Source organism: Buceros rhinoceros, unplaced genomic scaffold (assembly GCF_000710305.1).
Source record: "Buceros rhinoceros silvestris isolate BGI_N320 unplaced genomic scaffold, ASM71030v1 scaffold13702, whole genome shotgun sequence".
In the NCBI taxonomy this organism is placed as follows: Eukaryota; Metazoa; Chordata; class Aves; order Bucerotiformes; family Bucerotidae; genus Buceros; species Buceros rhinoceros.
Window position 1 is genome coordinate 19,196 of NW_010398384.1, and position 11,106 is coordinate 30,301.

Genomic DNA, 11,106 nt, shown 5'->3' on the forward strand with positions numbered 1-11,106 from the left:
GAAAAAGGGAAAGGAAGAGGAAGAGGAAGATACCCATCAAACACCACTGTCTGCCGCAGTTTAAAATGGCAAGTGGTAAAAAATTGCACTGGTCCACAGTTTGATGGGTTTCCCTTATTTCTGCATAAATCAGGCATTCAAACCAAGTTCTTTGCAGATATGAAGGGATTTGGGACAGTCCACAGAAAGCAGAGAACAGAGAGGAATTCATAAACACTCATGCTTTTGCAGGTATACGCAGTGAGTTCCCAACCCCAGTCATCAGGCAGTGCATTTTGAGAAACATGTTACACTTTTTTTCTGTGAAGCAATGTGTCAGCAGAGGCTACCTGGCTGAAATTTTGTAATGAACTTGTGTTTCCAACTGGCATAAAAGATTCTCTATACTCTCTCACCCACTCTCCTCTACAGCAGCTACTGCTGTACCAGGTAACTTCAGCACATGAGATGAAAAGGAATATCCTGACAACAATGGGGTGAGAATTTCCAGTCAAGACTTGCACACTAAAACAATGATTTAGTTAAGTCTCATACTGCAGTTTGCAGAAGGTGAAGAAAGGAATCATCACTTCTGTTATAGACTCAATAAATATCTCGACCACAACAGGGGACTGGCTGAGGAGTCTAGTTCATCTCTGCTCACCATCAGATTTCCTTGCTGTCAGGAATTTCCAAGGTTATTTTGACAACAAAAGTTGCAGACCAAGTTGTCCACATCTGTGATTGCAAAGCAGTATCTTGGGATGACAGATGTTTAGCTATTTCGACTTCCTTTTCAGCCAGTGCTGCTCAGGGCAGGTCTGGAGGCATTGTAGGAGCTGAAACCTGTATATTGGGCGCCTGAAGATCTTTCTTATGACCTGGCAACAGAGTTCATGAGTCTTTCAAAGCAGGTACCACGGGTTACCCACACCTTTCCATAAGAAAACAACTGCTAAGCATCTGCTCAAAAAACAATCTTCCAAGGTAAGGTATCTCTGCCAAGACCAGAGATATTTTGATCCTTCTTTTCTTTAGGATGAAACGTCCAGGCTTTTGCAGCAATGCAAATCTGGCGATACCCAGACACCTGAGATTTTGACCCAACGTTATATATATATATACACAACATATATATATACACACATACCTACGTATGTGTGTGAACATATATAAATCTTTTGTTAGCTGCCAGGAAGTCCACATTTAAATTGTGAATATATGATGTCATGAATTGACCTTTGCCAGAATGAAAGGATTTTCTTTAGGGTTGCTTTACTTCTGTTTCTAGGTTGTCACAAAGGGCTTATATGGTGAATCTATGTTGCCCAAGGGAGGCCATAATGGTCTATCCCACTGCCTTATAGATACTGACTATGATGTCATAGGAAAGGTAGAGCAGACCACTATAATGACCAAACCCCAGCTCTGCATTTTAGAGTACCTAGTACAGGAGGCAACTCATGACCAGCGAGAAGAGAAGTGGCTTCTTTGCATTCTCCATCCCCAACAATCTATACAGATCCAGGGCTGGTGCCATTAATCTTGCTACAAGGCAATTGCTAATTGTTAAAGTTTTTAAAATTGCAGTATGTTCTTTGGTCGGTTTTTAATGATTTTTTTAACCAATAAAAATAAACTTACCATTTTAGTTTCCTAGTTTATTATATTTAATTCTGTGTGTTTCTGAAAGTTTATCTTTATTTCCAGAGGAATAGCCATGCACGTGGTCCTGGTCTATATTGTGCTCAAAATACTTCTATATAAGTCAAGCTCTGGTCAAATACTCTGGAGAACCAAAGATCTAAATGCTTGGAACAAGTTTTAATTAAGTATAGAAGCTTACCAGAATGAAAAGAAAACCCCTTCTAAATACAAACACCTTAAACATCTTGCAAAAACTCACATTCATTTACCCCAAGCAATGGCTAGCCACGCGGAAGAAACTGTCCAGACTTCTTGCATTTTCTGGTTTAGTTCTGGAAACCCCTAGGCCTTACTGCCTAAAGAAAAACTTCCCTATAAAAAATTAACTCCTAAAATACTCAACTGAAAACAGATCCTGGGAACAGATGGGTCTAAAACTCTGCGTTGTGTTGTATAACCTCTAGGAGACCTGGGCTGGAAGCTAGGTAAGAATTAAAAATTCTTATGTTTCCTCCTTTTGTTTTGGTCTATCAATCCATCTGGGTTATTTTACCAATATCCTGGTTACTTACTGAATTATTTAATAGCAGAGTGTAAGTGATGAGAATATCAGTCAGCCAAACTAATAACAGATCAAGGTAACAGTGACAACTAACAGCAATCAATGCAGTTCTCAAAGAGACAGTAGGGTGCATCTCTGCTCCATGCTCCAAGGATGCAACACTGCACCGTTCTTCTTTGGCTTCCCAAACATGTTTCATAGTTGGAGCAGAGGTCAGTGTGTTGACAGCTAGATAGCCTAAGTCTAATCTGGATAATTCTGAAACAGCGGCAAGAATCACAGTTTCTCGTGACCTGGCACACAGTAAAGTAACATGCTTGGCCACCACGTGAGGAAAGAATGCCAAACACAATTATTAAACACTTAATGAAAACAAATACAACTCCAAGGGGTATGAGGAGTTGGTTGCTTGATCTTTTTTTTTAAATTTCTTTATCATTAATAATTTTATTTCTTTTCTTTCTTACTCTCTGTGTTACTATTAAACACAGGAATCCTCAGGCTGCACCCTTGAAAAATATTAAGTTGGTAAGTGTACCTAGAAAAAACCAAACAAGCAAGCAAACACCTTCCAAAACATGACACTATCTTGCATAAGTAATTCTAACCCTAAAGAGGGAATGAAAGAACGGATGGTGTGTGTTAAAGATAAATTTACCACTGCATCTGAGGAGCATGTTAAAATGCAGCTCATGAGGGCAATTTAAATGTCAGGAATTGGGATAGTCACATGCATGTAGTGTAGTAACATATCAGTCAAAGAATAAAGACATTTTAAGAATCAGGCCTTTAATATAAAGGATGTAACAGGTTGTCTAATGAAAGGATTTCCAAGGTAGATGCTGACAGCAACTGAAGAGAAAAAAAAACCCATTGTAGTATTCTGAAGGTTGTGTTTTAGCTGTAAAAGCACAGGTAGATGGACAGACATTATGCATCTCTAGCAGGTGGGTATCATTACCGTTGGCACAGAAATGGTAGAGAAATGGGGGAAAGGTAACAGCACAAGTAATGAAATTCATTGCAGAGGAATCATCTCCCCTGCTCTGACTTCTGGGTGGCTCCTGCTTCTAAAGTATAATAAACTGAGAAGTATCAAATATTGCTTACCTTTCAATTTTTCAGCCAGCAAAGCAGCTTCATGTTCAGAATAATGCATTATTGCTGGAGGAGAAGGAGGGCGCAGTCTGTCTTCTTCCATTTTGCGTCTGTGGCGTTCTTCTCTGGCCAGCATTCTTTGTTTGCATTCCCATTCATAAAAGTCATCTCTTGCCTGAGCAAAATCAACATGAAGGCGACCTGAATCCTTTTTGTCTGTGCTAGATCCTAATCTCATGCGGTAACCTGAAATCAACAAGCAGAACTAACTGTTGCAGGATGACTTTGCTTATTTATTTTTCTTTTTTTTCCCCTCAAGTGCCGCTAAATAAAAATGTACATCAGAGATTCCCACATAGCTATGCAGGATCTATCGATCACTATGTTTTCACAGGAAGATAAATGCTCATCCACTTATTTTGCCTTGCAATTTTTTGCATCACCTATCAACACAATAGATGAGCTGAAAAGTTGACCCAAAGATACAGAAACTACACTCTTGTTCAGAAGAATCTCAAAATACATAATTTTTCTACTTGATACTCCCAACCTTTATGAGTGCAAAGGCCAGCTAAACAAAAAACCTAAAAGGTACTAAAAAAGGATCTGTTTTGGTTTGAATGTAGAGTTCTTCTTCCCCGATCCTGTTGAGATCATGTACAGTTTAGAGCTTTTCTCCATCCTGCCAAAGGAATTGCAAGAATGAGGAAAGGCTGAATTTTATAAAATTCATGACTACAGATGAGTGAGAAAATAGTGCTCCATAAATTCCTGTGCCACAAAGAGGGTGGTGCCTCAAATTTTGAGGCTTTACAATTGCTGACACTACTTCCTGATTCCCCAATGGAAACAATCTGGCAGCTAATATAAGCCACCTACAAATGAATTGAGTTCAGCAATCTTTAAAGTAATTTTTAAAGTGCGGATGGATTTACTAGACATTTCTAGGATCCCTTTCAGAACAAACAATAAAATCTGTTGTGCCTCATCTTTAGTGTTGTTCTACATATTCATAATTTGGTCAAGGTATCATATGCTAAAGCTAGCAGACTGCAAAGGCTTTAAGTCAGGTGCTACACAGCAGTACAATGGGGCCCTGCTCTGAACCAAACCCTTGGCTGCTGTCAAAGGACAAACAAATCATGCTAAAGCTATAAAAGGAACTTTTTGTGACCATACGGTGGAAGAATATATGCTGGGCCCCTATCTTTTTTCAGGTGTTATTTCCAAGGCTGCAAGACACTCACAGAGTGGTTTTTCTAACTTGTAAAATGCCAATTCAGAACAAGTGTGAGAAAATACTATGTAGAAAGCTGCAAACAGAGCCTTCAGATGCAGGTAAAATTAATCAGTTTGCACAGGGCTAGCTCAAGTTTCTCCATGCCAACTATGAGCAATAGTCTCAGCAGCAGAACAGCCCAGCAGCCCAGCAGAGACTGCTGCAGAGATGAACTCTGTTCTCAGCTGGCACTTCAGAAACACACACTGCTACAACCACTGTGTTGTAACTCCAGGGACAGAAAAAAGAGTGGCAGGAAAAAGAGTGTTTGCTGCTTTTGAATAGCAATCCATGAGAACCTATTTTGAGTCTTGTGGTTTGCCACAAGAGCTTCAACACCTCACCACCACAGTTAAAACTCAGTTTTGAACTCTCTCCAGGGACAGCAAAGCTAAGACTTGTGTAGTAGATTAGGAGCATCTTTGCAAAAATGCATATCTAGGCATGCTGTGGTTTATCGCTGGAAAAACATCCTGCTGTATGAATACAAGTGTGTGAATACATGTGTGTACTACAGCACATATGAGACAATAGCTTCAAAGACATTAAATATAGATATATGCAGTGATCCTTAAAAAAAAAAAAAAACCAAACCAAAAAACCCCAAACAAAACCAATCTGCATGCCTTTTGATTTGACTTTTTCCCTTCAAACATCTTGTGGAGTTCAGCTAAGCAGCCTGTCCGCAAGGAAGACACATGACTTTTATTTTCCAGCAAGGAGCCCAAACCCAGATGAAAAACTCGAGCAGTGTTTCAGAGGTCCTTCAAAGACAGAAGGCATCAAAAAGTTCCGCAGAACCTAATAAATCTGGTCTCCAAGATACAAAAGCTTGGGATGAAGCAGAAGTGATATTGCAACAGAGGCAAATAAGGGGATTGTTTGTTATTTTATAGCTCCCTTTATTTTGCTCTGCTTTCTGTTGCTCAGAGGAGTAAACACTACTTTTCCCCTCAGAAGGCTGTTGGCAGTCATACACGTAGCTCTAGTCACAAGGTGCTGAAGGAAAGAGTTAACAGATACACCACACGCAGCGGGACATAATAGAAGAAAAGCATGGGCCACCTTTCAGTGCTGGGCCCTGAACTAATGAGGGGGTAATTAGGCAGTTTTATCCACAGAGGTGTAGGATGAAGAGGTTAGCCAAAAGGGGTCAGTGGTGCAGCTACCCAGATAACCGTGACAAATGTTAACTTCCTCGGGTCTGACTCGCCAGCTGCATTCCTCAAACAGTGATTGCATGGTGCCAAATTGTCATTATCAGCAATGTGGAAGGACACTGCCAAGGTGCCAGGTCTCGCGAACCTAAAATTAGATCTCCTAGCTGGGCTGTAGTTTCCAGGAAGATACAATCTTTCTCTTCCCCTGTCTTTTGCCGCTGTTGACAGGAGCACACTGGGCATGGGCAGAGCAAGAAACACAGCACAAGGACACAAGACTCTTGTGGACCTCAAAGATCCACTTAATCTGAAAAAAGAAATAATGGAAAGAACAATCTACGGATTGTGTGTTGAGTTTTATTAAAGCTGCCTTCATTTTTGAAGTAAATGGAGATAATAGAAAAAAACAACTCCACTGAACAGTGTAAATTGCAGTTCAAAACCTAGTAGTACCCTGTGTAGAGCTGGACAAATGGTTCCCTTCAGGTAACCAGTTTAAGTGCTTTCAAATTTTTGAAATTTTTGAAATTTTTTATTTTTGAAATTGCCCACGAGTCATGCTCAAAAAAACCCTGACTGTTTGTTTAACTCTTAAGACTGAAGGTCAGCAAGCTAGTTTCTGTGGTCACCACCACAGAAACTTAGAATAACCTGGGTCAGAAGTGACCTTGGATGTCACCTAGTCCAATCCCCCTCTCAGAGCAGGGTCAACTTCAAAGTCAGATCAGGTTGCTCAGGGTTTGGCATTTTTACTTTAAATAAAAAAATCAGTGAATGCCTTTGGCATGGCTTCTTGTGTCCTCCTAAACCAGGCTTTGAGGCCCTTATAGGACCAATGGCCTGGCCGGTGAAGAACAGACTCCTTGATGGGTTGATAGCCACTAAGATGCTGGCTGCACGGGCTGCACAACTGGCAGGTCCTATTTTGTATACGGGTTCCTCAGGCACACATCTGCATTGGCAAGTTTGAGCAGGGGGCAGCTGATGTTTGAAGGTTTTAGAATGTATGATAGAACCACTTATTGCCTCCCCTTCATGTATGGGCGTTGAGTTGCCCTCACAGACCCTTTTCCCCACCTCTTTGCTCAGGACTGCATCTAGCACTAACTGAGTGCCTGGCTTGTCATTTTAAATTTCAGTTTTGCACACAATGACAGAGGAAAAGACTTTGGGAACTTGCCAGAATCCTCACTTTACAGAAGTAGCAACAGGAAAAATTAAGGAGGGTGCTAAATAAAAATCACATAGAGTATTTGCGTATCACAGGTCTAGTCAAAACTCTGTGGCTTGACTTACCTTTGAGTGTTGCTATATTTGGGACTGGCCAATAGGTGCTCTCTAACTGGGGGGGATCTAGATCAGAGTGTTGATGATGATCAGCAAGAACATAAAACCAGTAGGCAGTACTAAATTGAAACCTATAGGAGAAAATATCAGCATAGGAAAAATGCATCCACAGGCTTTTGGGGTTCAAACAGGTCTGTCTCAAGCCACCTGTTGGTCCCATATTTTCAAGTCCAGGGCCATCAATATTTGCAGGAGTTACCGAATTGTCAGCCATGAGAGTAAAGTACATACAATTTGGAGAAAGAGCTTTCTCATTTTAGAAAGTGTTCTCCTCAGAAGATCAAAATGTAACTTTCAGGGCTAAATGAAAACCACCCTTCCTCAAGTCAACTACTCACCTCCCAGTTTCCTTACATGCATGTAAACACACATGTTTACTTGGGAATAGAAAGGAGAAGAGTCAGTGATTAAACTACTTGATAGATTTTGTAATCACTTGGACTGTTCTGATGATAAGCATGGGATAAATATAAAGTTTGATGAGATTAGATGGAGTAGACAGATAAAACTGATTAGGTAGACAAAATTATCATTATATTACAGATATCAAGGGCACGACCTTCCTCTAATATAACACGCATACTATATTAATCACAAATTCTCTTTGTATGTCTCTTTTGTCTCTTAGAGGTAAAAGGAAATGCCTTAACAATGTGCTTTATCCCTACCTTTTCAAAATACATTATGTTTGAGAATGGAATGAAGACTGGTTAAATCCCCCCAATATTCCAGCACAAATGCCCCTGCCTAGTGCCAGATATTGCTGCTCTGTGGTGGTTGGGGACAGTCAGTTCTCCCTGTTTCATCTGCAGAGTTCAGCCCTAGTGGTAGAAAGAAATGAAACTTGGCTGCAGCGTGTCCCTACTTTTCTTCCTTATCTCTATCAGCTCCACTGTTTCATTCCCTGATCTGGTCAGAGACACTAAGTACAACACTTGAGAAGAAAGAAAAGATGTGGGGCTAAAGGAAAGATGAGGAGGAACTCTTCATCAGGGACTGTAGTGATAGGAATGATAGGACAGGGGGTAATGGTTTCAAACTGGAAGAGGGTAGATTTAGATCAGATATAAGGAAAAAATCCTTCACTGTGAGGGTGGTGAGGCACTGGAACAGTTTGCCCAGAGAGGCTGTGGATGCCCCATCCCTGGAAGTGAATTATTCAAGGACAAGTTAGATGGGGCTTTGAGTAACCTGGTCTAGTGGAAGGTATCCCTGCACAAGGTAGAGGGCTTGGAACTAAAAGATCTTTAAGGTCCCTTCCAACCCAAACCATTCTATGATTCTGTAATTCAATGAAAAGGTAGGAAGGGAGGGAGGTTGCAGAGCAGATAGTAAGAAGAAGCATAGACAGCAGTGTGACTGTAATGAAAGGAAATAGAAGAAGGAAGGATGGATCAGGACCTTGGAAACAAATTGGCAGAAAATTCAGGATGAGAAAGGATGAGGAAAGGAATCTGCCACCTCCCTCTCTGCTCTTTTCCCTTAATCTGAATGAGCACTCTAGCATGTCATGAATGAGGATACACAGCAGCACAGGGCATTTCCTACCACTAATCATCAAATCACAGAACCACAGGTTGGAAGAGACCTTTAAGATCATCAAGTCCAACTGTTAACCCAGCACTGACTGGTCACCTCTAATCCGTGTCCCTAAGCACCAATCTACATGTCTTTGAAGTATATCCAGGGATGGTGACTCTACCACTTCCCCGGGAAGCCTATTCCAATGCTTTACAATCATTTTAGTGAAGAAAATTTGCCAATATCCAGCCTAAGCCTATCCTGGCTCATCTTGAGACCATTTCCTCTTGTCCTATTTCTTGTTACTTGGAAGAAGAGACTGATTCTCACCTCACTACAACCTCCTTTCAGGTAGTTGCAGAGAGCTATTTTTTTCCTGACCACGTATTTCAAAAGTTCAGATTTTTTTTTTTTTCATTTTAAGATGTAGTTGATGGTGATTTGAGAGGCCAGTTGTTTCTATCTGTGTGAGCTTCCTATGGATACCTACAGGACATTGAGGTTATGTCCTTACTGCTAAACCGAGGATGGACAAAGAAGGAGCTCAGTCAATATATCCCTTATCATTAGCTGCCTCCCAGGCTCCATTTTGGATGGTCCTAGAGGGTCCTTTCAAGGTGACCCTACACAGGGTGGGTGGCTGTAAGCCAGTCTGTTTCATCTAATCTTGGCCAGGGAGCAGTCCCTGGTCCTTGTTTTTTTAAAGAACACATTGCAATATGGGGTGAAAGTGTTACACTACACTTGTGGGGCAAAACAACACTTGAGGGTCTTCCCAGAACCCAGAAAGAGAGAAGAACCAGCCTGTGGAGACAAATACGTATGGGGGTAAGATCCAGCTCAGAAAGGTAAAGAAGCTTTCAGTTAGGAACTCAATCCTCATTTGAAGGAGACTGTAACCTTAAGCGGGCACTGACAGTCACAGAAGCCTGATATGTGAAAGCAGAATTGGTTTTCATCTTTTTTCTTCTTTATTTTATTCTTTACCCTGCGAGTTAGAGGCTGCTTTTTTTTTTTTTTGTCTGTTCCTTTGTTGGAAAATAAAAGAGATTCTGAAATTTTACACCTGAGTTTCTGTGGCACTCATTGTCCTGGGAGGTAATAGACATTGCCTACAGATGGGATTCAGAGTCTAACCCATGCAGGAACTGAATAGATACATGCATAAAGGCAGAATTTATTCAGAATGCAATGCAAATCTATAAAAATATGCCAATGAAATTGCGAGCCTATCAGAGAAATTGGCAGTGGAAAACAGCAGTGTTCCTGGCCTAGCGCCCTCCTCTTTCCACAACCTGTGAGGAAAACTATATAAACCTGGGTAAAGCGAAAATAAGATTGTTCTGTAGTGAATTTCAGGATCTGTCGCATTGTTGAGGGAAGGCAGGAAATTGCTCCTGGGTAAACAACATACAAAACCACACGCATGTCTTGGCAGACACAGAGAAATACAGAATTGCCCCTTGCCACTCCAAGCTACAGCCACTGAGCTCAAGAAAGACTTGCTGAGATAAAAGCTAAGAAAAAAAGCAAACATTAACACCACAAAATACAAATGAGAAGCAAGGAAAATCCATTAAAGAATGTGAAGTACCAGAAAGGTAAATGGCTTTATCAACCATGAACTCCTCTGCAAAACGAATGTGACAAAAATTCTTCTTGCTTTTCCGAATTGCTGTTATATCTCCACACTGCTCAAAGACTTCCTGAATAATTTCCTCTGTTGCGTTTTCTGGTAATCCTCCAACAAACACCGTTTTACACCCAGGAGGTCTCTCTCTTGTTGAAGGTGGTGGAAGATCTAAGTCAAAACAGAAATCACATTGGAATACAAAATTTGTCTTTTGATCCATTTGCTCTATTCATTCCCATACTCATTCAGTTCTAGGCAGCAATAGTTATTTGACATAGCATGGAGGCGAGAGAGAGGGACAAGCAAAATAGTTGAATATTGCAAGAGATCCTCCAAAATTGATTACTTGAATTTAAACCTTTTCAAGTTTGAGGCGGCATTTCACAGATTAATTCCTGTCACTGCGGGTTGTTCTCCAGGAAGAATCCTTTTTTTTTCTGCAGTCACACAAAAAATAGAAAATATTCTCCTTCAAAGGAAGGGAGCTTCTGCAGCTGATTTGACCCCAAGTACAGATTTTAAGCACTGGTGCAGTATGTTCAAAGCCTGAACTTCATCATCTCTGGCTCATACCCATCACTTGCCATACTTGCCAAGTGTGTGGGCCCTCTGCAAGCAAGCTCATGCTGCTTACACCCCAGGCACTTGGGCTGGACACCTTTCCCCAGACTTCACATAATTTCATTTCTGTCCCAGAGTACAGGAGCACGGGAAACAGAAAAACAAAGTGGGAAACACAGTAAAGTGACAGCACGATGAAAACGCTCTGCTGGTTATCTATTTTGTCTTGTTGCCAGATGATGGAGCAGACACCAGCATGTGGGGAGGATAACCTCACTGTTTACAAGTGCTTATGAGGTGGAGTAAAAAAGTTATTTTT

At 41.0% G+C, this 11,106-nt stretch overlaps 1 protein-coding gene across 1 annotated transcript in view; it reads right to left on the reverse strand.

Annotated features, from left to right (window-relative positions):
• The window catches only part of LOC104488974 (ecto-NOX disulfide-thiol exchanger 1), a gene marked incomplete at both ends in the record, with an annotated part of 19,586 nt that extends 9,192 nt beyond the window's left edge, over positions 1–10,394 (reverse strand). The window contains 2 exons of the mRNA XM_010131083.1: positions 3,299–3,532; positions 10,188–10,394. Of these exons, the coding sequence (XP_010129385.1) occupies positions 3,299–3,532; positions 10,188–10,394 (441 nt within the window). The remainder of the gene's footprint in view (positions 1–3,298; positions 3,533–10,187) is intronic.
• Between the last annotated feature and the right edge of the window lie 712 nt (positions 10,395–11,106).